The sequence below is a fragment of the Triplophysa rosa genome, linkage group LG10 (assembly GCF_024868665.1).
Source record: "Triplophysa rosa linkage group LG10, Trosa_1v2, whole genome shotgun sequence".
Classification (NCBI taxonomy): Eukaryota; Metazoa; Chordata; class Actinopteri; order Cypriniformes; family Nemacheilidae; genus Triplophysa; species Triplophysa rosa.
The window spans coordinates 5,118,837-5,145,388 of NC_079899.1; the positions used below are offsets into that span (position 1 = coordinate 5,118,837).

A 26,552-nucleotide genomic window follows, 5' to 3' on the forward strand; every position below is an offset into this window, starting at 1 on the left:
TGCAAACAAAAAAAGGGACAGGAATTGTTGCAATTATGCAGTATTTGCATGATATTTAGTTTTGATTTGTTACCAACCATACGCTCATAAAAAAGGATATTTAAAAGTAACGTCTTGACTTGGTATAATAATCTGTTGTTATAGTCAAGAAACAAATTATAAAGTGCATTATTTCAGCTAGCACATTAACATTGTAACTTTACATACTTTGCATGTGTTTTCTTGAATTAGCAAAATAAATATTTTGAATTAATTTCACTGTTTACAATGCAAAGTTCTTCAATACAAACAAGACATGTTCTTGAGTCTAAGGCCCAATCCCAATTCTACCCCTTACCCCTCTTTCCCCTTTCCCCTACCCCTCCGTTTGGCGCGTTCACGTGAAGGGGTAGTGGTGTCTCAATTCTCTTTTGGTTGGAGGGCTAGGGGTAAGGGGAAGGGCCAGATAGCCCTTCAAACGAAGATTTTTCGGGACCTCACTTCAAACGAAGGGCTAAGAGAAATTTCCAACATGGCCGCTCACTCGAGCAAGCAGACCCATAAATGTAAGTAATTTTTGCCATTAATAAGGATTTTTATGACAATTTTTCCTTTTATGTATGTTACATTCAATCTTGTGTTAGTATTTACGGTGATGTTCTTTTAACGTTTGCAAAAAAATCGCTAAAGTTTGCTAGCGGACAGCACTGATTGCACGATACTAGAAAATATATTTTTATGTCATATACCCGGTGCATCGGCACATGTCCTCTGACGTGACGAGCTAGCAACGACGTATATGATGACGTATAACAGTGTAGTAGTGGTGTCCCATTTCTTAGCGGAAAATTTGTAGCCCTTCCCCTTGCCACTTTGTTTCAAGAGGCAAGGGGAAGGGGCGAGGGGTAGGCGAAGGGGTAGAAAATAGAATTGGGATTGGGCCTAAATGTGTCACGATTCTCGGGTGAGGTGAGAGACAGAGGACCCAAGTGCAGACAGGGACGTAAGGGGTTAAACAAAACTTTAATAATATAAACATACAAAACAAACACCCACAGGAGGGTAACATAACAAAACATGGAAACAGGAACAAGGACTAACTAGACTGGACTAATAATAACGCTTGACATTAAACTACAATAAACTAGACTAACTAAAAGACAATAACTCACCCACATGACACAAACACGACACAACAATGGACCAGCACAGGACAATGAAACATGAGAACTATATAAACGGGACGAAATCAAGAAGGAACAAGTGCGGCACATGAACTAATTAACAAGCAATAACGAGACGAAAGGGCGGGAACAGAGACGCCACACCGGAGAGAGGGAGTATATGGAAGGCCAAAACTGTCTCTCTCCACATAAAACAAGAGGTTCTATCATGGCTCTGCCACAAGATCAAGAAAAGCAAGACAAGATGGGGCAGAACCATGACAAAATGTAACGGGGTGATATGAGTTCATTATTATAAACTCATATCACCCCGTTACATTTTATGACTTCGATACTGCATTTCCCAAAAGTCTGCACAGTGGCATAATCCCAGCAAACACAGAACGTTTCCCTAATGTTAGTTTTTGGTTCCCTGTTGGTTGTTTTTTGTGAACCAAAAAATAATTTTCTAAGAGCATTTTTTTTATTTTTTGCAACCAGAAAATAACGTTCCCAGAACTTTGCAGACTGTTTTTAAAAATAACCAGAAAATAACGTTCCCTGATGGTTGTTTTTCGTTATTTTTTGCAATCAGAAAATAACTTTCCCTGATGTTTATTTTGCAATCAGAAAATAATGTTCCTAGAACGTTCTGGTGTGGTTTAAAAAATTACCTAAAACTTATTTTTATTTTTAAGTTATTTTTTGCAAGCATGTTTTGTGAAATAGTGAAAAATATATAACTGCAAGCAGACAAACCATAAAAGATGTCCACCATGTCATGGACAAATTCAAAGTAGATTAAATCCAACATATTATCATCAAAACACCTGCTGATACCAATATTACCAAAAAAGTTAATATACTGTAATCCTCTCATGTATATCATCTACAGTATGTGTTATAACTGTTGTATTATGTGATATTATATATTTGTTGGTGACAGGGTGGACAATGACAGGATGGAAATTTTTGGCTAAAGTTAGCATTTAATGTGTACATGCAGTTAGCCAGAGTCCTAACCAGGTCCAGAAAATACGATCTCATAACCCCAATGTTATCAACCCTTCACTGGTTACCCATTAAGTATCGTATTGACTTTAAAGTTCTTTTAATTACTTATAAAGCCTTAAACGGTTTAGCCCCTACCTACATAACAGAGCTTCTACCACACTACAACCCATCACGCTCTCTAAGATCTCAAAACTCCAGACTTTTGATAACACCTAGAATAACTAAATCCACCAAAGGGGGTAGAGTTTTCTCATACGTAGCACCTAAACTCTATAATAGCCTCCCCGATACTATTCGAGGGTCAGACACACTCTCCCAATTTAAATCTAGATTAAAGACACATCTTTTCAGCCAAGCTTTCACTTAATGCAAAATATGCTAAATAAACCACAGGGAGACTGCATTTAGTAGATATTATTTACTATAATAATTCTATTATTGTTCTATAAACACCATGCACTGTGCTGTGTTTTACCTTTTTGTGTTTTTCAGTTTTTCTTATTTTCTCCTATAAAGCTGCTTTGGAACAATGCACATTGTGAAAAGCGCTATATAAATAAAATTGAATTGAATTGAATTAAATAAACAGGGTAACAAGAGGGCTAACAAGACACACCTGAAACAGAACTACAAAAAACTACATTAGACAGGAAACAGGAACTAAGGCATACAATCTAAAAGTCCACAATAATCGGGGAAACACAGATGGGATCATGACACCACTTCTCTGACCTTTTTATCCAAATCCACCTCGAGGCACTTTCTGCGGCTTCTGTGGTGGACTTGGTGGCTTAGTGTGATGCTGTCACGCCCTGTTGCTGGCGCCTCGTTTCGCCACCTGAGGGCGCCATGCTACTCTGTGTTCTGCCTGTTGCACCCCAATTCGCATACTATCCATCCTAAATAGTATTCGAAAATAGAATTAGTATGTCCCAAATCATAGTATGCTTAAATGAGTATTCTCAAAGTACCCGGATGGTCTACTGTTTCCGGTGAAAATTAGAAGTGAGAATCCATGGACACTTAACGGCTGATGTTACCCACAACTCACTGCGAGAGGGCGGTGTTTAGTGATGCTACACTGCGTTTATAACATTAAATAAAAGATACTTCGCTAAATTATTAAATGTAAGTATACAGTAAACATTACATACAAAATAATAAATGAATAAATACTTAAATGCAAATAAGAGCTGTATTTTGATGTTCGTGACAGTTAAGGATCACAGTGTCATCTAGGCAACAATGGCCACTTCCGTTTCGCGTTAGTATGTCCCAGTGCGTGCATACAGTTTTGCTAAGCACTAAAATGTATATACTTTTCCAAAGCAAAAACAGTACATACTTTAAGGGCATAGTATAAGTAGGCGAATTGGGATGCAGCATGTGTTTTGTAAGGACTCCAGTTCCAATCATGCTTCATGTCTCGTTATCGTGTATTGGTTTCACCTGTGTCTCATTACCTGTTTGTCCCTTCATCTGTGTGTATATATAGCCCTTGTGTTCAGTTGTCTGGTGGTGAATCGTTGTTGTATGTTCTCCCTGGTATTTCCCTGGGTTTTGGATTTACCCTTGTTTTAGTTTTTTTCCATTTTTGTGGAAGTATATACCGCACGTGGGTCCGCTCCTTGTTTTCCTTCTGCTGAACGTGACAGAACGATTCACCAAAATGGATCCAGCAGTATCCCTCATCAGCATGCGGCAAGGTAACCGTACCCTCGAGGACCATATTCAAGATTTTCTGGACATTTCATTTTAGTCTGATCTCCCGGACTTCGCCCTCATAGATTTTTTCTGTTATGGATTAAACCAACCTCTTCAAGAACACCTCATCCGTAATGGTCCTCGAGGGTCACTAGTGGAATTTATGGATTACGATTCGTTGTCTTCTGGATCCACCTTCACCGTGGGTGAGATGGAGGAGGAGGTCGCCCCTTAATATTTTTTGGGGGGGCAGTAAACCGGCTGAGCCCATGTTGAGGGTGGCCACCCCCATCATTATGACCTCCTTACCTGAGCCCGTTCACAGGATGACTGCCAGTCCAGAGCCCATTCACAAGATGTCCGCCAGTCCAGAGCCCGCTCGCAAGATGGCCACCAGTCCAGAGCCCGCTCGCAAGATGGCCGCCAGTCCAGAGCCCGTTCAAAAGATGGCCGCCAGCCCAGAACCTCCAGCCATCACGGTCGCATTGCCGGTGATCCCTTGTCCGGTGGTTCCGGAGGCATCTGTTCCTGAGGTCCTGTCACCGGAGTCAGCTCTGTTGGTTGTGGCTGTAGCTTTGTGGTGTGTCTGGGCTGTGCACTGCACTTCCACTCCAGAGGCCGCTGGCAAGATAGCTGCCACATCCAGGCTCTGCCTGCACCTCCATGTTGTCCAGCCCTGCCTGCGCCTCCATGTCGTCCAGTCCTGCCTGCTACGCCCAGGCTTCCAGCTCTGCCTGCCACGCCCAGGCTTCCAGCACTGCCTTCCACGCCCAGGGTTCCTGCTCTGCCGGCTCCGCCCTGGAATCTACCAGGTCCGCCTCTGGACCACAGCCCAGGTCCGCTTCGGCTCCACGACCCTGGCCCTGTACCCATGGTCATCGCTAGCACTATTTATTCGGGGCTCTAGCCCCTATTGTTTCTAAGCTGCTGACGCTGTTTTATACGATGTTGACTGCAGCCTCTCTCCCACACGCGCCAAGTCTGACACAGGCACGCACGCACATACACACACACACCACGTGACTGATTTCAACCTATCCTAGAACAAATGCTTACTGTCAGCGAGCGAATCTTGTCTTTCAGGCTTATTGCTTGAATGGTAAAATACACATATAATTATGTCAAAATGTCAGTCGAGTTTTTTTAAACACAATCGGGTATGAAGCTCCCATGGCATCATGGGATAGATAATCCCGGCTGTCGAGGTTGCATGCACGCAGCGGTCAAAGTTCAAAATAGTTACATTTTTGCCGCTGCACTCTGTGACGATTACAACAAAATGGATGAACAGCTACTTTGTGTGTGTCGGAGTTTTTGGAACTGCACAACACAAATTTGCACTTGAATAGGGACATCGGGAGAAACGTTGTGTCATAGAGACATATGTCAATTCAAGTTGGCATGTCAGGTGTGTTTTAAAGGTGTCATGAACTGGCCTTGTTTATTGTTTTAAACTGTTGTATGAGGTCTACATAAGATGTCCGCGTTGTTTTTACATTCAAAAACAACAAAATCAATAAGTAATAGGCTATTTTCTACCCGGGTTTTGAGGCCGGCTCGACAAACGCTCGGTTTTAATGGGCGTGCCGCATTGAAGACTTGGAAGTAAACGCCCACTGCTATGATTGGATAGCAGTTTGCGTAGTAAACTTAGTTGGAGCCTTCTGTGAATTTGGTTAGACACATAACGTTAGGATACACATTAGCCCTATTCGCACTGGATTAGAATTATCTGGGGACCTCATGTGATTTAGAAATGACCTCCCCACATCTGTATTTCATGTGGCGCATTCGCACGGGATAAGTGAAGCATGTGATTTTACTCAAATTTACAGACTTATTTCCCTGATGTGATGGCAAGGCTTTGCATATAGTTTGTATAGCCTATAGCTGTATGGTGTTTAAAGGACTCATAAAATGAGCACTTTCAACAAGTTGGTATGATTTATTAGGGTCTTCATGAAATGTCTGGAACATATTTTGCTTAAAAACGCAATAAAGTGTAAAAAAAAAAGCCCCGTCAAAAACAGCTATGCTCACAGCAACCCGTTTTGGTGCATGTCTCTTTAAATGATAATGAGTTACAGCGCACACCACCCCCCTTCCGTCCGGCGAGTCAACACAACACATGTGTAGTACTGCCATGGCAATGGTTTAGCTAAATTATCCTCTGCGGTTAGTGTCATTTTAAACGTCTCAAATCATTCGTCCGGAGACTAAAAAATTCATGGAATGCGCACCTGCAGATCTCAGCGGAATTATGTGGATTTTGTCCACGAACGCTTGTGAAAACAACAATGGCGACAGCGTCGTGAGTGGAATTGTATAGATTAAGGGGCAAATGTTACGAGAGTTTCCATGATAAATAAACAAATGGGAGACTCCCGGGAGTCACGGCCAAAACAACAGTGTTGGCAGGTAATTTATGGATATGACCCAGCACCCGAAATAATATCAAAACACTTCAAAACAGCCTCCATTATTCGCAAACCGTGGATAAAACCTTGAAAAATGATATATGAGCCCGCCAAATCACAGAGATGCCGATTCGCACGGGATTAATATTATCACAGGACCTCGATGTTCGCCAAAAAATATGGTAGGTAATTTGTGGGGCAATTTTTACTTTACGAATTACAGGCATGGCCTATTCTCACTGGATTAAGATCACAGACAACCTCTGCAATTATTACAAATGACTAGAGGTCCCCAGGTAATACTAATCCCGTGCGAAAAGGGCTATCGGGGCATATCAAGTTATCTCTAATAAAGCAATAGTGACGCATAGTACAAATATGTTTTACTCACATAAGATTACTGCGCCATTCCTATCGGATCCAATATTGATGGCACAGCACTGCTTTCTAATTTTAGTCTCTCCGCAAATCCAGCATCGACCTGTGCCTTGTTCACAAAGGAATCCGCGGTGAAATGAAGCGAACATACGCTCAATGTTTTACCCACGTGAGCTGGAACGTCTTTAAAAATAAACTTCAACCACCCATTACTAATGTCGCAATCCGAAGGAAGGTTATGCAGAAACTGTGTTCTTTCACAACCAGGCACTGACTGCACAATATTTTGCGATCTTTAATGGCATGTTTATTGCTTGCTCGCTCTATCTGGTACCACGCAACTTGTGTTACTTCAGTACTGTCATGCGCAAACCAGTGGGAAGGGCTAGAGAAGTAGTCATTGATATTCTTCTGTAGAGGCAGTGTTCAACCTATCTATGACATAGATAGGTGCATTCCAGGACCTGGCGTTCGCTGGGCCTGGTTTCAATAACAGTTGTAATTTCAGTAACAAGGGCGTTTTCAGTTCTGACACTTACAGGATGTTCGCTTGAATACGATTCCCTCTTATATAACAAAAACTCAGGTGAAAATTGCATACGGAGGTTTCGGACATACTATTCATGACTCATACTCATTTTTGCCTACTATAGTATGGAAGTAGGCGATTTCGGACGCGCTGCAGTGTGACAGAATCCTGCTGAAGTGGGCAGGAATGACATCTTGGAACAGCCTCTTCTTAAAGGTACAGTGTCAAAATCACATGACCCGCGACTAGTCGACATCAAGCTTTAAAGGTCACATCAGAGCATTAATGTCGATTAGTCTAGTTCGTTCAACCCCTAGTACAGAGTGTATAACTTTTAATGCACATTGAGTTTACATAAACGACATGAATCAAGCCAACAACAAATAATAGACTTTGGGCCATATTCACAAAACATTTTATCTTAGCACTAGGAGTTCTCTTAAATAGCAGTAAAAGTTTTTACTTTGGATGCCAGCAGACTTATTAATATACCCACAGCAATTGGCTCATAAGGGTTTCTCTGAGTGATTTAATCCTAGAAATTTTTAAAGTAAAAATTTACGAGTCCTAAAATTAGGACTGACACGGTCATTATTTTTACGATTTTTTTCCAAAATCTGCAAGCAGCTATTTGGCCTTAAGATACTACCAACTTAAAGGGATAGTTCACCATTTATTCACCATGACAAGAGGGTGAGTAAATGATGAAAGAATTTCATTTTTGGGTGAACTGTCTCTTTAATGTGAATGTGGAACAAGCTTATGTCTCCCTTCTCTTATTTTGGAACTTCAGTACTGCCTCAGAATTCGTGGTCTGGCCCAACTGTCCAACAGTTGCCTTCTTATGCATCTGCAAAATAACATATGAAAGAAGATAAAAAACATTTGGTTTAATCCATGGTTACTAAAGTGGTACTGGTTAATTGACTTTGTAACTACAGTGCAGACAATTATTCCCTGTAATAGAAATTGAATAAAGGAATAATTCATTACAGTCCTGTGGTTATGGGCTCACATCACAGTTACCATGCACAATACAAGACATGTTATGTTTCAAAGCATTTGTCAGGTTTTCATCCTTATTTGCCAGTAATTCCTTTATAACAAACTGATGTAACACAGAGTCACTATAAGGTAATTTTATAGAATGGAAATTTTTACATTCATGTATTAAAGCAGCTACATACCGGCAAGCCACTTTGGGCCTGGACACACTCCATGAAGGATATCATAGTTTTTTATCAAACAATCTATGATAATCTACAATAAAAAAATAACGATAATCAAAAGTCGCAAATATTCTGTTTTTACAATGCTACAGTATATGTTGCAGTTTCACTACTATCTTGCAAGGAATGAGAGCAAACATCTTAAAACTATTTAGTTTCAGTTTAGTGTAGGCTTGTAATATTAGGCTTGTTCGAGATGATCAAATTCTGCGCAGAATCGATCACCGGTGATCAGCGCAAGATACATGCCGGTTAGAAATGTTTCCGAGATATGTCCGCCTTGCTCTGATGTTATGCTGACGTGTACCAAAAAACTGGCTGAAATCCACAGGGGAGCGCAGTTGCTTCCCCACCAACTGCTTTGATAAAAAGCACGATGGGAAATGACTTGTTGACGACACAGCTTAAATGCCCATTGGGCAAGAATGTCAGCCGATATATTCATGTTTAAAATTTCCATTAAAAATCCATTGACTATAATACTTAAAAAAATGTATATGCAGAAAAAGCATATTCTCCTCATAACCATCTTTATTTAAAAGCAGTGCCATTTCAATTGCATCGATTTTATCTGCAATAAAAAGTGCTTTTTATTTTCTTGTTAAAGTATAACAAAAACAATTACAAAACAAGATAGTATACAATTTACATTTAAAAACATAAATTTTAAGAGGGGCTAAGACTTAAATGGAATAAGAAAAAACATAATACAAACCAAAGAACAACAGAGGCAAAGTATAGCTGCAAGCATCAATTACGGGGTCAAGCACTACAGGGGTACAAAGGGAAATACATGTGGACATTTCTGAAGATTAGTTTCTGCACAACAGATATGAAAAAGCATAAAGAGCACAACATAATAGCTTTTAGGTTTTGACCACAAGGTGGCGCTGTCACCAAACTTGTGTAAGGAGAACAAGTCATTCCAGTGATGATGCATATTAAGTTTTGTGTCAATACACAAAAGTGTCACAAAGATACAGCCACATGACCCTTTGGCGTTCTCGGCTTAGAATTCGTTGATGCTGTATTCAAGAACCATTCGATCAATAAAGCATTTTTTATATTTTTTGTCAGCACTGGCTCCAGATGCTACCAAATTTCTTGCAAATCGGTCACATTTGTAGGAGGAGTTCGAAAAAGTGCGTTTTCTATATAATTAAATATGGCGAACAGGAAGTATGGTGGAATATGACAACTCTTATATCAAACACCTCAGCTTGAGCCAACATATATTCTAATGTGAATTGAATACCATTATGTTGATTTGTTATAAGCATTTTAATACATTTCAATATATTTCTTGACCACTAGGGGGAGCTGGCCTATAACTTTACAAGTCATCTCAGAACTTAACCTTGATGAACCATGGCAAGTTTCGTAGCATTACTTTATTGTGTACGTAAAATACAGCATTCCATGGCAAAATTCAAAATGGGCGATGCCGACAATGGACGAATGAGGAACATTCGGTATGGTTCGACTTGCCATGCCCCAAGGAATCAAACGAGACCACTCTAAGGCACTCTTATGATTTTACACAAAATCTTTCAAAAGTTGTAAGCAAAAAAATATTTTATATATTTTTATATCTCTGGACCAATAGGTGGCGCTGTGCCGAAACTTTGTATGTTACCTCAGGTCATGACAGCGATGACATGAACCAAGTTTCGTATCGATAGTGTGATCATTTTGTGACAAAAGTTTGGCAAAGATACAGCATCAAATCCATTTTGACGTGCTCGTCGTCATATTTGTAGACGCGCTTTACAAGAACGGATTGGCCTATCAAAAAATTTGAATAACTTTTTGTCTGCAGCGTCTCTAGATGCTGCATACCAAATTTCGTGCAAATCGGGCAAACCGTCTATGAGGAGTAAGAAAAAGTAGGTTTTCCGAAAAATTCTAAATGGCGGGATTTCATTTTCAAAAATAATTTATGTTTCTAGGATGTACGGTTCAAAAGTTATAGGCAAGAACGTATGTGGAAGTATGGACTGTTTGTGGCGCTCTGGAGTTTGGGTTAGAGACTCCATATTTGCAAAGCTAACAGCAGTGGCCTTGCTAGGCCCTTTTTAAGGCCCTTAAAAAGGCCTTAAAAGTTACTAGGTCGTCTAAAGTTCTAGCTTAGCCCCCCTAAAATATTGTTAGTAATAATGTAAGCTGTACAAGAATTTGAGATTGCTTTATAGTCCCATTTAAAACTCTTATTGTGAAAACGGCGTTAGGCTGCGTTATTTAGCGCATTCTTCAGTTCACAGCAGCACATTGGAGTGAACGCCATAAGCAGAGTAACGTTACGAGGTGTGTGCATTAACATGACATCTGCATTTTTGCCATTCTTTGTTATAAACGCAGCTTAATATGATGCGGGAGCGATACAAGACCCTTTCCCATCCACTGTAAAAAAGTTTTCTCTGCGTTCACCCCTCATTAACTAACGTTAGTTAGTTGTTTACCTTACCTCCAGCAAAATTAAAGCACTTCACACCAATGACGGCATACTTTACAAAACGATCATGATGATATTGTAGCGCACAGAAATGTGTCATTCATGATGATGTGCTGTTTTATCTTTCTACACCTAAGTTATAGAGAGTTGACGGTAGTTTTGACAGCCCCGGAAAGACGACGGGCAGATATTACTGTAGTTCAGCCTGGTGCGGCTGTGTTATTCATTGTTCTGAGTTCCGATGAAACAAAAGTGTACCTAGAAGCTCTTTATTGTTTTTCAGACGCTTCAGTATTTGTATTATTAATTTAAAACATATTGTGGATGTAATAGATGAACACACAGTCATGCACAGGAGTGACAGTGCTCGTGCTAATCAAAATGAATGGCAGGGAAACACATCAAGTTATTCCTACTAAATAATGATTCAGCAGTTGATTGTGACATTTATTTTATGGATTTGTGGCTGTTGTTGTCACTTTGAATTATAAATGTTGCAGATTGATCGATTAATGTGATATCCATTTGATTAACAATAACTTATGCTTTTCTGCATATTCTTTCTTAATTATTTATTTTAGTAATGTATACAGTATGTGGTGCTTAGAGAGTGGCTATATATATATATATATTTATATATATCCTCATTGGAGGCTGAGCCCCCCTAATATTGAAAACCTAGACTTGCCCCTGGCTAACAGTCGTCTATGTGTGTTTTCATTGTTACAAAGCAGCTGTACATGAAATATATTGACTATAAGCACATTTAAATTTATACAAGTAAAAACAAAAAAGGTGAAAACACAGAAGACCGAAACGCACACACCAGTTCAAACACACACACATACAAAACACAAACTCACAACTCCACACACACAATATACACACGTACTAACACACACAGACACACACACTGATGCACGCACGCACGCATGCACAGTGGTTATCACAGAGAAGCACACATAGATAAACGAGAGAGAAACACAGGTCAAATATTAAACAGAATATAAATTCCTATATTTAATATTAAATAAGTTAAGTAAAACTTTAAAGTTCTAATTGTAATTCTAAAGCAGCCCCTGGGCCAGGGAAACAGTGCAAAACAGTATGCAAAGGGCGGCGAGGAACCCAAAACTCCAATTGAGAAAAAAAAACTTCGGGAGATCCCAGGCCCTGTCACGTGTTGGCGTAGTAGGTGAGCGCACGACAAGGAGTATAGTCCAAAAGGTAATTTTAATAATTCACAGGAGCATAAACACAAGAACACAAAGCACACTCTAAACATAAACATAAACAATACCAGACAAAGAGCAAATTAACAGATAGAGTATATATAGTCCATGGGTGATGAGGCTGATGACGGGCAGGTGTGGGAATAACAGACATGAAAGAGGTGCGGGAGAGTGGGTAATGAAGTCCGAGGGGAAACAGAGCGAATCGCGACAGGCCCAACCAGGGGATTCCAGTTCCCCTCTGGCAAAAGCTGCAGCCTCTGCACAAGCTCGACAGTGCTTGCACAACTAGGCTAAATAAAAATAAAATAAACTTAGGATACGTTCATATAGTCACTTTTTAGGATTGACAACCGTATTTACTTACGGGCATGAGTCTCGAAATGTCCTGTTCACACACACCGGTTTAAAGTTGCAGCTTGTATACTGTCTGTTTGAACGAGAAACCGAACTCAAGCCTGTATGGTATTCGCACGCGACGCTTGTAACCATAGTAGTGATGGAAATTATGATTCATTTGAGTGATTCGTTCTTTTTCAGTTCGTTCACCAAAATGATTCGTTCACTGATTCGTTCAGTGACCATTTCTATAATACGCCAGCAGGTGGCGAAAAAGAGTTGTTTTATGTCAACGAACGTATTAATGGACGTATAAACTGATTACAGGCTTTATTAAAATGTGTCTGTGATCTACTCATTAAACTAATAAAATACGTCTAAATAAGTGGTTCAGATGACCAACGCACAAGGTTTTTCTGCATAATTAAAAAGTTAATTGTTTGGTCATTTACACATTCATAAATCTGGGATTATGATAAACGTAAAGTTTATGTATTTTAAATAAACAAGCGTGCAAAGTAGCCTACCTGTAACTGCGCTTTGCATCCGCTTTCTGCTGATTGCTGAACGAGACTCATATGCTAAATGACCGACCTACAGTGTACACTCTCGTTAAATTCGTTAATTTCGTTCATGAACGACATATACCAGTTCGTTACCAGTTCGTTCACGAACGAGATCTCTCTCTCGTTCAGACTCAACAGAGACTTGGTCAGTGTGGGCGTATTCGTTCAGTGGAAGATCTAACCAATTACACGTCCCTTCACAGCCGGAACTGGAATGCTATTTGCTGACGTGACGCGAATGAGAGCTAACCAATACTTTTTTGTTTTACAGTTTTTAGAGAAGTGCATGACATGAATTAAACGTAATGAAGTCGTTTTTATTTTAAAGAACAATAAATGATACAAAATGCACACAAAACATGATTTTTTGATGATATTCTAATTATGACCAGCACCCTGTATATCAAAACTAGGCGCGATTTTATTCGCAAAGAAGTAATAAACAGACATTGACGGCGGTTGAGACTATTTTTTTAAACCCTTTTGTTTTTAAACACAGCACTAACGGCTGAGTGCACAATGTGGGATGCTCCCAGACCGCAAAACTGGTGGGAGCAACTCCGGTGGAGGAGAGTGACTGGATTGAAAATTTATGCATGACGCACAATTCCTATCTTTGTCTCTGTGAATTGCTAGAGCCTCACATTGCGAAATGCAACACCCAGATGCGACGAGCAATATGTGTGCAGAAAATAGTCGCAATCGCCCTCTGGCGTCTAGGGACGTTTGTGGAATACCGCACCATTGCGCACCTGTTCGGCGTTGGAAGATCAACAGTCCACAACATTGCTAAAGAGTTCTGCACTGATTCACTCACTACAACCAGTCATTAACGGCGTGAAACTTCTGCACGCGTATACGTCACATGACGTGACAGACAAGCGGTGCGTTCCAAACGGGATATATTGCCCTCCGAAGGGCCCTTCCGAAAAGGGGACACCATACAAAACGTCACTCCAAATAAATAGAAAATTATGTTGTTTTTATCGCTCCTTCTGCGAAGTGAATTTTTATCGCTCCTTTTGCCAAGTGAATTTTAAACGGACAAATTAGGAGATACAATTGCGTTTTTCCCTCTAGAGTTTACACATAAAGAGATTTACTCTTCGAAGGAGGGCATAGGGATGATCACTTCGGAATGGAACGCTGGGCTAGTTGTCCAGTACGTTTCCCTTCACACAGCAGGGCTTCTCCGCAAATGCGGTTGTGAGTCCCGAAAATTTAAAGGTGTGAGTTCGGTTATAGAATACGGATGTCAAACTCGTAAATAACCGAACTGCGTGTGAACACAACCGTATTAAGAACTCAAATACAGGATTGACAACCGAATTATGGTGCTGTATGAACGTAGCCTAAGTAATAAAGTAGATTATAGGTTTAAGATTATCATTAATAATATAATAGCAGTTAAAATTTTGTAGTGAAGACTTGTCAAGTCCCCGCTTCCTTCTTTATACAGCTCTATCATCTCAGCTCTTGTCAAGTCTCCGCTTCCCACTCTCCGCTCTACCATCAGGTCTGGGCATGAACTGCATTCTGCTCGCTGTGGTAACCTCGGAACAATGACAAAAGACAGCTGAGAGTAGAGTACTGTTCTACACTCTTTGATGCAACAAGTACATCAGTTGTTATGTGAAGTGTTCCTGGTTCCGGTTGATCTAACTAATGCAGTCTAAACCCGATGATTTGTATTATGGAAGTGTAGTGTATGCAAGATTGAAAAGAAGCGTCAAGTCTAGATTTAAACTGAGAGAGTGTGTCTGCCTCCCGGACAGTACAGGGAAGACTGTTCCAAAGGAAAAGGATCTACCACCTGCGCTTGATTTTGAAATTCTAGGTATTACCAACTGACCGGACACCTGAGAGCGTAGTGCACATGAAGGACTGTAATACGTGAAGGACTGTAATACAAGAGAAGCTCACTCATTTACTGAGGAGATAAACCATGTAGGGCTTTATAGGTAATAAGCAAGATTTTAAAGCTAATGCGATGCTTCCAGTGCAAGGTTGACAGAACCGCGCTAATATGCGCTTAAGAACGCGAGCTGCAGTGTTTTGAACCAGTTGGAGTTTTTGTAATAAGCCTGCAGGGCAACCACCTAATAGTGCATTACAGTAAATCTAGTCTTGATGTCATGAAAGCATGAATTAACTTCTCTACATCTGATAGTGAAAGCATATGATATTCTTAAAATGGAAAAACGCAGTTTTACAGGTGTTGGCGACATGGCTCTCAAACGCCCGATTACTATTGAATAAAATGTCAAGATTCCCTTACGAAAATTTACCATGGTTTTACTACAGTTAAAACAAAAAAACATGGTTACTGTAGTAAAACAATGGTTATCACAAAATAACCATGGTTTTGAAAACCATAGTAAACGATGGTTACTACACGTGTACCACAAAAAAAACCATGGTTAATTTTCATAAGGTTTACTGACGACGAGGGTTTTATGGAACATCAGTCAATAGTTAAGCAGTAACTAGTTTTACTGCAAGTTTTGTTTAAAAATGAACAAATATTGATTATGTAGATATGATGAACATTAAGTAAATATTATATCTAGTAGAAAACAGAAAATAGAAAACACTATGCAAATAATAACTTCTTAAAATTGTAGGTTATGCATTTTCTAGCGTTTTCAGATATTGTACATAAAAGTCACCAAAATCTATGCGAAAATAAGAACATAAGCTACAATAACAGTTGTTGGCACGATCTGCGCTAAACCATATATGGTTCGCCTTCGTTTCCGGCCTGAGACTGGTGGTCTGGATCGTGTGTCCTGAAACGTATGACGCTACGGGCCGGCAACTGGATACTTTTGCACTCGCCTCGCTGCCGCTGCTATAAACGCTCCACTACACTTGGTGGCGGTAGTACACCAAAAGCCAGGTTGGCAACTGCCACCAAAAAAGTAGAAAAACGACAGCATTGATGCATGGCTTTCTGTGCAAACTTATGAGCGAGAAGTAGACATGAGCGAAACTTCATCTGTGTCAAAGGTAATATTGCTCAGCTGTGCATTAACCACCTGAATATTGATAAGAATGTGTTTGTTTTGTTTGGATGTATAACGCAGACTGATGATTTGTTTTAGGGATGTTTTGTTTTTAAGTCAGCATCTAGAAAAAGGAAACGACAAGGAGTTGGTAAGTTATGATCATTGTCTTCAGACCCTTACCTTCACTTTAGAAACAATCGTACACATAACAGCATTGTCGTTTATACTATGTAGATGGATATATGGTGGATGGCAGTGATGATAATGGCAGAGACCGCTTTAGGATCTGTCAGAACTTACGGGAAACGGTTCAAAAGCACACGGAGGTACGTATAACGTTACACATGCCTATTACAAACGGCATCCGTGTACTTTTGCGCCTTCAATTCCTTTCAAAGCCGATAAACAGCTATTGGATTTCTTTATTTGTTGGGAATATGAATACTAAATTAGAACGATATTCTAATGTCAAAGTGTGTGTACATATTTGTATTTGAATTTGGCATGTAGAAGATTTTTTTATTCATTACCCAACACGCTATAATGGGAATTAAATAGAAAAAAATGAATATTTGCACAAAATGAGGTCAAATTAACTAAAACAATTTTATCTTAAACATTTTGTCATTTTGTCATTGCTTTAACTATGTAAAGTTTTGTCTCAAGATGCACACCAGTAATGTGTTATTATAAGGAGTGTTTGTAAAAACATTACAAATTTCCTAATTTAATTGAGGCTTAGACCTGGCTTAATTACCTGTCCTCGAAACATTTCGAATAGATTGCCTCAACATTTAGAATAGATTGTTATTAGGCTATAGAATTATTAAAGCCCCACCAAAATCAAAATGAAAGCTTTTTTTCTTCCTTTTATTAAAAATTTCTTAGCCTTAAGGATGCCAATAAACTGATATGCTCCTAAGCGCTGACAAAATGTGCATTTAGAAGATATAAGCGTTCAAAACTGACAGTCACGTGCGCTCAAATAAAATCTATAAATTTCATGCCATCACGCTACACTTCAGCCTCTCGTCAAAGTTCTTGTTCAATCAAATCAGCTTTAGAATCTGAAGTGGCCCGCCTCCAGAGCTGATGAAGCAGTGCCTCATATGTGTGGAGCGTTTTAAGGTGTCAGAGAAAGACACAGCATGGGACTTGCCGCACGGAAGTAAATTTCCGAATGAAAGCGTCTTTACCGGTCGGTAACTTCACTTCAGACGGAAGCGGGCTGTCTGACAGTAGCCCCGCCGCTCGCGACATCCTTTGACATCATACAGTGGTCGCGTGCACACAGTTCCCTGTACTAAACAACTTGTCAAAGTAGGCTATGTGCTGTCCCAGATAGCAAACTGACTCCGGAACGGATCCGCCCCGGAAGTGTCACAAGCTCCGGAACGGATGCGCAAAACGGGTCTGGAACGCAGTCCACTTGCACAGCGCAGCGGATCCAGAACAAATAAGGATTGCGGATCCGGACCAGATCTGGGGCAGACCCGCCCTGTATCCACTGATAAAGCAGCTGATCTGCCACGGATCCGATCAGGACCCGTTTATAAAGAAGCTGATCCGCCACGGATCCGATCAGGACCCGTTTATAAAGCAGCTGATCCGCCACGGATCCGATCAGGACCCGTTTATAAAGAAGCTGATCCGCCACGGATCCGATCTGGTCATTCTGTCTGGATACCTTTCAGATCCCTCATTTAAAACTAGTATTCTGGCCAAAACTAGCTAAAGAAATATTTCAAATCTAATGGACCGACATTGGATAGACTGGATTGCTCTATAATATTTAATATGCCTTCCTTTATTAATAAAACATGATGAAATCATTCAAAACTTGTAAATCAAAATTCAGCCATTTTAGCCAGTAACAATTATTTATGTATACAATTAATAGGTATTACAGAAAACGAAATGCAACCATAAATTGTCCAAAGAACATTTTTTTATTTAATGAAAAAGAACACTTTTTTTAATGTAGCTCAAGAAACATTTATTCTTATTAATGTTGCACTGCTTATTTTTTTGTGTGGAAACTGGGTTTTTTGAAGATGAATAGAAACAAAACTATTTAAAGTAGTAAACTTTATCTCAACTGTTACTACTTAACTGTTAAACGAACACTTCAAAACTCAGAAGTTAACTGTGAAACACCGAAACGCTACTGTTGGGTGCTGACAGTGGGACGGCTCCTTGAGTTTCCCCTATCTGCTGCCAAGTTGAACCACCGTATTACGTGTTTTGTAATGTCATCATCAGTGGTGGCACGGAAGACATGGCTCTTTCTCACAGCACCTGTGATACACAAGCAAATTTTCATTAAACAAATTCATGAAATCACATAGGAGATACCAGTTTTTTTTAAGGATACACATAACCACTGTCTTTAAAACAAGAGTGTACAATCTGACATTTATATGTACACTATGTAACTTTTGGAGTTCTAGCCGTTAATAAACAGAACTGCATGCGAGTTGTGAACCTCCGTGTTCTTTTTAAGTCTGTAGGCGAAGTTTACATACGTACCTTAAAGATGAAATTCTCCAAAAACAGACCAGTGGCACTTGAATGAGCTGTAAACTGCAAGAGAACACACAAGCACAGTATCTTAATGATTTAATATCTTAATATGACATGAAATAATTAGTCTACCAGAACTAAAGTTTACTGATACAAGTGGGTTTTTAAACTACAAAGCAGTTTATAAACATAAAAACTTTTAACTTTAAATTATTGGTATGAATCTTTTGAAATTGCACATTTATTACATGTTAAAAGCTGTAGTGTGGACCATTATTAGTATTTTGACAAAATAGCTGGCTAAATCAAGTTTAAAACAGTATCAAATCTTACTTTACTCGGTTGTTTGGAAAAGATGAAATACTGCAAGACCAGTGGCACTTGAATGAGCTGTAAGCTGCAAAATAACACACACACAACAGAACACAGACGCGCGCGCACACACACACACGCACAGTATCTTAATATGATTTAATATGATATGAAAATTATCTGAAACAACATTACATGGGGAGGTGGAGAATATATGTCAAAATATTAACAAAAGACTCAAACTATACCAGAAGTTCAGTGTAAAAAAAAAACAGGTAACGTTAACGTTAGGCCTAACATCAGTTTATCTCGCCTGCTATTTTACTGGAAAGGGGAGAAAACATGCTCTCAGGATTGGATTAAAATCCGATTGAATCACCCCACCTCCTAGAAAGATAAAGACATTCCGTCCAAAAAGCTTTTACTCAAAAAGTTGTTTACCAAATTAATTTTACTCAACGCTAATGACAATGTGCTGAAACTTGGCTTGCAAAAATCACTTCAGAATTAAAAACATCAAGCAAAGCAATCAATGGTAATGTTACTGGCTACGTAACTGTACAAATAAAGCATATTTTAACTATTCTTACCGTGTTCCATCCTCACCGACCTGCCAGCTCCAGCGTTTCCACTGTGTGAGGAGATGGATTAAGTGACTGTGACGGTTTAAAAAGGCGCGTTCGGTCAGAGAATTCGCCCAGCGTCAGTTGCGAGTCCGCGAGTTGACAGTGCGTTGTGTGGAGGCGGGGCATATTCTGTGCGTGTGGCCGAATTGAATCTGAGAGTACAGCGGACCAGGTGACTTGAAGGCGGATCCGCCCCGAAGTCTATTGCTATCAGGGGTGCATCCCGGCCACGAGTAAACCTTCTGAGAGAACAGTGACAGTCAGCTTTTGTGGGCGGAGTTTGGAGGAGAGACGTCAACTGAAATGGTTGTCAGTCAGCATCAGTCAGAATTGCTTGCATTGGATGTTTTTTTTTCTTTAAATCTTTTTGCAATGTAGCCTATCATAATCCAACAGTTTTCTTTTATTCGTATTTTTAGCTTATAGGCCTAATGTGGAATGACACTTTATAATGAACTGTTTTGTTGTAGGGGTACAGAGTAACTTACATTACATTCTTTTAGCAGTCAGTTATAGACCTAATTAATATAGGCTATTCATGAAGGGAGAGGGCTAAATTTTTTGTTTGCATTTACTTTGTTTTGCTCAATTTTATATTAAGTTGTATTGTATTTTATTGAAAAGCAAGACAAATTATAAAAAGCACATTTTGACTATTCAGTTTGTGCAATAGTGAAAAAATGGCTTAATAAATAGAAGAAATGCAAAAAACCATGTTCAGTGTTCGGTATTATTCAAGTGTTTCACATCATGTTAGGCTTCGGCCAAGAATTTTTGTTTCGGTGCATGCCTAATGTATTTTTATTTGAACTTTGATCTTCAAAAGAGTCATCAAGTTGTACATATTCATGAATAGAGGAAATAAACTCTTGTTTTCCTATTGTTTATGCAAAGTTCAAAATCAGATGTAAACAAAAATAGTCTTAAAGTGTGTCCTAAATTGCGCACTTATGCACTATACTACGCCATTTAGTAGTATAAATAGTGTGAGTAGTGCTTTCATATAGAAAATTCTCAAAAAAGCAGTGCACTAAGTACCTGGATGATGTACTCATTAAACCGAAAATATGAAGTAGAGCCCTTTGCGAGACTCTTTTCTTAAACCCGCTCCCGCTGAATGTATGACCAGGACCGCCCGCTCCCGCAACCTGCGTGTTCCACTCCCGCCCGCGCCCGCAATGTTTGTGTCCACTCCCGCCCGTCCCCACTGACTTTATCTCACAGCTTGTGAAAAATGTACACAAATACTCAGACTAAATATTTGTTCATGTTAAAATCCAGAATAATGGACTTTAAACATGATTGCATTTAAATAAGATGAAGTAACCAATGCTGTGGATGTGGCAGAGCATCTCTCACATCAAATGTACCATATTTAGCGGCTACGTTAACAAAGTGCTGAACTATGTCAACAAAGCCTTTCCCGGCAACGAAGTCATACGGTCTAATGTCTTTACAGCAAAGTGCGACACATTTCTCTGTGGTTTCTTGACCACAGAGAACTGTGCAGGTATGTCGCCTCAGGGCAGAGGTGCCAGATTTATGTCCATTGTAAACGAACACTTTTGCACATTTATAGCAACTTACGAAGTTTAACTCTTTCCAATTTTTTTCAGTGACAATTGAGAATTGTTTCCAGATGTCTGACTTGCCTTGCTTTGCTTTTGTCAAGTAAACAGCTGCTTTAATTTTCTTCCCAACTTGTGTTGACTCCATTTCTACTACACGCCAAATCCCACCGTTCCCCGCGGGTCTCCCGCAAAATTTTCTGACCGCCCACTCCCTCCCGCAGCAAAGGTAAAACCTCCCGCTCCCGCGAGATTTACGTTGGGTGCTGCAGGAGCCCAAACCCAATCTGATGGTTTAAGTCATGCTGGGCAAAACAGATGGAAATTACATTAAGTGTACAATGTACAAATACATTTTATTGGCATCAATTGTGTTGTGTGATTGACGTCATTTGCCATCATCTGGGAAACCGCATATACTTCCGGTTAGTAGGGCTGTCACGATTATTAAATAATCGTCTCATCGCGATTGTTTGACCTCATCGCGATGATTTCGGATCATCGCAATTATCGCACATCTCTATAGAAGACACTAGGGGGAGCTGTAGTGCATCTGCATATTGCATATTTTAGTGTATATATTGTTACTAAAGCATGGTAACACTTGTAAAATGTACCACCACAACACAATCACTTAAAAAAAACTAAAACATATACAATAAAAATTACCTGCAGTACAATTTAATATTATTTAAGCAAATCTCAGTGTGAAAACCAGTCTACCAAAATTTCATTAACACACAAGTAAAATTTTACTGTAGTCTTGCAAGTGAGAAAAAAACAGACTAGAAGCTTTTCTATGACTGATAGTATTTTAATGGTGGCTTCAATTCACACCTGATCAATTTACTTCATTTACAAGTATTTGGTGGTTGTATTATTGACAGGTAAAAACCTAAACCTTAAATATATGATGACCCAATTTTTTCCGATGTATTTCCAAGAAAAAAACATAGTCTTGTATTCAGAACAATATGGTCATTTCAATCGCTGAATCAAAAATGAATGAGAATTAAATGTCAAAGCTCAAAAACAGACAATTAATCGTCATAATCGCCAAAGCCCTAAAACAGACAATTAATCGCCATAATCGCAATGATTTATTAGACAATTAATCGTCAATCAAATTTCATAATCGTGACAGCCCTACCGGTTAGTATGAAACTAGAGTGTTAGTGTCCGAGTTTACATCTGCTATGTCATGTAGTTATGGCGCGCGGCGCAATAAAGTAACTGTTTCAATGGCGGTAGGTCTTTCTTGCCGTCCAATGAAACTCCGCCTTACATCTACTTCGTATGACATGTGGGAGAAGGGGTGTATCCTAAACCTGAGCCGAAAGCTGATTGGTTGCCCCCACGTGTGTACTGTCCAATGGCATTTTTGACTCGATTGAAAAATGGATAAAGAAAAGCATTTGGCAAAACGAAAAAGAAAAGCAATTGGCAAATAGAGAGAGAAAAGCATTTGACAAATGCTTTTTTAAAAAGCGATTTAAAATGTGCATTTAAAATGTGCACAATAAAACTTTTTATTTTTTTACGTTTTAAAGCATGAATTAAATAAACAGTTTTAAATGTATATATTTATTTATACATTTAAAATTATTTTTTTTATTTAACGTTTTATTGTTCAATTAAACTACATTTTAAAACACAAATTAAATAAACCATTTTAAATAAGTCTATTAATTTCTCAATTTGAAAAGTTATTTATTTGTTAACATTTTTATGTTTTAATTCCATAGGGATGATACTGCCCTTCTTAAATCCATACACTAGATGGCTGAGTGCATAGCTTAAGTGCATAGTGTGTAGTTTGTCATTTGGGACACAATTTGAATATTGCTGTCTCCAAAATTAAACAACAGTAATTTAATTATTGGTTATTTCCTTCTGAGATACACAGACCCAAATAGGCTAGTTATCATATTCATTTGTGAGTTTCTATTATCTTATGCTTTAATATTTATTTTTACAGGTATTACAAGATCAGTTGAATAAAAAGGTCCTTGACAATCTTGTACAGTTCATTAAAAAGCATGAACTCTGCTTCTCATCTGATGTCCAGAGACAGGGAGCAAGAGAAATCCCCACAGCTGCTTTAATGCTGGGTATGTTCTTTACTCTTGTTAAGTTTAGCATATTACTAATTGTTTACAGAACAGAGGTTTATATAACTTTGTATAATATTTGTATAATTGTAAGTATATGTTGTGGAACCCTGTTTATCATTGTTTGTTTAGTGCAGGGGTTCTCAAACTTTTTGGGGCCAGAAACCCCTTAATGGTGAGACAATTTTCCAAGGACACCCACAGTGGCGTCGCGGTTAGCACTGTTGCCAAACTTGTTTTTTAGAACAGACTTGTGTATACAGGGTTTTTCCTGGCTCAAAATGAGGCTGAGGTTGTGCCATCCTTATCTTGAATAAACACGCACGTGTAGGCCTACCGTACATTTAAGTGGCTTAATCAAACACTTTACATATTAAAACATAAAAATTATTGAGTTATATAAAACGTGACTTTTATTCAACCAAACAGAAATGTTTTAAATCAAATCAAGCTTTTTATCCTTTTCAACTAACTTTTCAGCCCACAACAGCAAATTAAATGAACCTTTCTGAAGTCTTAATAAATGAGCAAGGCTCATTCACATCCTGCGTTCTCTTGTGGTTCACTGAGCTTTGAATGATTCACTGAGCTCTATTATTCGCTACTGACTGAAAAGTTTCAACAGTTCAAACGAATCTGTTCAAAGGAGTCATTTGATTGCGAGTCGTTCTGATCGCAATTTGCGTTCATACTAGGGATGCACCGATATGTAAATTTTGGCCGATAACCGATAATTCTTTAACATTTGAAGCCGATAACCGATATATTGGCCGATATACAGTATCTAAATATTACTATAAAACTGAAGCAAAAGGCAAAACATGGACAACCGCTTTTATTTGAAAACATTCACTGCAGAAAACAAGGTAACCATTAATTCTCTTTTTTCCGCCTGAAAATCATGTAAGCCTACTTTACACTTTTCTGGTATATTTTTTTATTTAATAAACAAATTATAGATGTTCTTCCAGAGCAACCCAGAAATATGTTTTTAATAGCCACATGTTTAACAGATCTCAAGAAAGGAAGCATTCAGACAGCAGTCTGATTCAAACAATATGCTTTTGTTCCTATAATTTACACATTCATAAATACTGTATCTACATACTGTACCTACATCAACAATGTTTTGCTAATAGCAATAAGTGAATGATCACGACAGAAAGATAGTACTGTAAGGTATTTTAACTGTGAGTAGCGTGCAGCTGAAGAAGTTTAACCAGAGGAAATTATTTATGATTTATCGGCTATAATATATCGGCCTAAATTTTATTATCGGCCGATACGATAACGTTAAAAATGACAATGTAATGTTAATGACAAATAAATGACAAACTAAATACTTAGATACATGTTCATAGTGATAACTTAAAACACATTTCATCTTAAATACTCCACCGCAGACAGTGTTCTCAACCAAGACACAAGGCAGACGCGCTCAATCTCACGTGCGTCCCATTCACACCTCCCCTTCTACACCTCTGTCTCTCTCTATGGGTCTCTGGAACTGCCAGTCAGCTGTGAACAAGACTGACTTCATCCATGCGTTTGCCAGCCAGTCTGACATTCACATTCTAGGTCTTAATGAGACATGGATTCGTCCTGAAGACTCAGCCACACCCGCTGCTCTCTCCACAAACTACTCCTTCTCTCACTCTCCCCGCCAAACTGGAAGAGGAGGAGGCACAGGTTTGCTTATCAACAATAATTGGAAATATTCCACACTTTCTCCCTATGCAACAACTATTCATTTGAATACCACGCTGTTAATATCACTTCTCCCACTCAGCTCAGCGTTGTTGTAGTTTATCGCCCCCCCAGGTCCTCTTCACAACTTCATTGAAGAGTTAGATGTGCTGCTCTCATCATTCCCGGAGGATGGCGGCCCTCTTGTAGTCTTTGGGGACCTTAACATCCACCTGGAGAAACCCTATGCTTCTGACTTTCACACTCTCACCGTCTCGTTTGACCTCACGTGCCTCGCCACAGCCGGTACTTACAGATCAGGAAACCAGCTTGATCTCATCTACACCCGTAACTTCACCACAGATAACATTCAAGTCACACCTCTTCACATTTCTGACCACTTCATCATCACTTTCAACATGCTCCTTCCTACATGCACTACACCTACAGTACACCACCACCTGTTTATTTTAGACAGAACCTTCGCTGTCTCTCCCCTAGCACCCTCTCTGCTAAAGTGACTTTAGCAACTTTGCATCCCTCCAACTTTGCATCTCTCCAACTTTGTATCTCTAGGTGCTGACACTGCCACCGACACCTTATGCTCAACACTTACATCCTGTATAGATAACCTTTGTCCTCTGTCCTCCAGACCAGCTCACGCCACCCCTTCCTGCCCTTGGCTGTCTGACATCCTCCGTGAACAACGGAGTACACTCAGGGCTGCTGAAAGGAAAAGGCGCAAGACCAAGAATCCTGCTGACCTAAGGGACTAGGGACTGAATCTCAGGCATCCTCTCCACTGGTTCAAATCCTACCTCTCCGGCAGATCCTTTAGGGTCTCATGGAGGGGCTCGATGTCTACTGCTCACTACATGATCACTGGGGTCCCTCAGTGATCGGTGCTTGGACCGCTGCTTTTTTCCATCTACACGACATCCTTGGGACCCATCATAAGGGCACACGGTTTCTCGTATCACTGTTATGCTGACGACACCCAGATCTACATCTCGTTTCACCCAGACGATACCACTGTAGCAGCTCGCATTACAGCCTGCCTAGAAGACATCTCAGCTTGCATGAAAGAGCATCACCTCCAGCTGAACCCTGCCAAGACAGAACTACTCGTGTTTCCGGCACACCCCACGGTGCAACACGATCTCACCATCCAACTTGGCAATACCACAATCACTCATTCCAAAACAGCCAGGAACCTCTGAGTCATATTCGATGAACAGCTGTCCTTCAATGATCACATTGCAAAGACATCGCGGTCATGCCGATATGCCTTATTCAACATTAGAAAGGTTAGACCCTATCTCACTTAGCATGCGACACAACTCCTTGTCCAGGCCCTGGTAATCTCAAGGTTGGACTACTGCAATGCTCTCCTTGCTGGTCTTCCTGCAAAGGCTATCAAACCACTCCAGCTGGTTCAGAACGCAGCAGCACGCTTCGTCTTCCAACAGCCCAAAAGGGCTCAACTGACACCCCTTTTCATCTCTCTCCACTGGCTACCAGTTGAAGCTCGTATCAGATTCAAGTCACTAATGCTTGCCTATAGGACTATCACTGGATCTGCACCGGCATACTTTCACACCCTCCTACACTCCTACACCCCATCAAGAAGCCTGCGTTCAGCAAACCAGCGGCGCCTTGTATTGCCTTCTCAAAAGGGCAGTAAATCGCTTTCCCGCTCATTCTCCTTCACAACTC

General features: G+C 39.7%; 1 protein-coding gene and 1 long non-coding RNA gene across 4 annotated transcripts in view; one reads left to right on the forward strand and one right to left on the reverse strand.

Moving 5' to 3' along the window:
- The first annotated feature begins 15,901 nt into the window (after positions 1–15,901).
- Positions 15,902–26,552, forward strand: part of orc3 (origin recognition complex, subunit 3) — a 90,553-nt gene continuing 79,902 nt past the window's right edge. For 2 of the 3 annotated variants that reach the window (XM_057343393.1, XM_057343392.1), the window contains exons 1-4: positions 15,902–16,011; positions 16,107–16,158; positions 16,245–16,336; positions 23,018–23,150. In XM_057343393.1, the coding sequence (XP_057199376.1) occupies positions 15,985–16,011; positions 16,107–16,158; positions 16,245–16,336; positions 23,018–23,150 (304 nt within the window). In that variant the 5' untranslated portion in view covers positions 15,902–15,984. The remainder of the gene's footprint in view (positions 16,012–16,106; positions 16,159–16,244; positions 16,337–23,017; positions 23,151–26,552) is intronic. The other variant, XM_057343394.1, reaches the window with a different exon arrangement.
- Positions 18,280–19,041, reverse strand: LOC130559981 (uncharacterized). The gene is made up of 3 exons (XR_008963643.1): positions 18,867–19,041; positions 18,540–18,593; positions 18,280–18,308 (listed from the first exon to the last, which is right to left on the reverse strand). It is a non-coding gene; the product is annotated as an uncharacterized LOC130559981 (long non-coding RNA).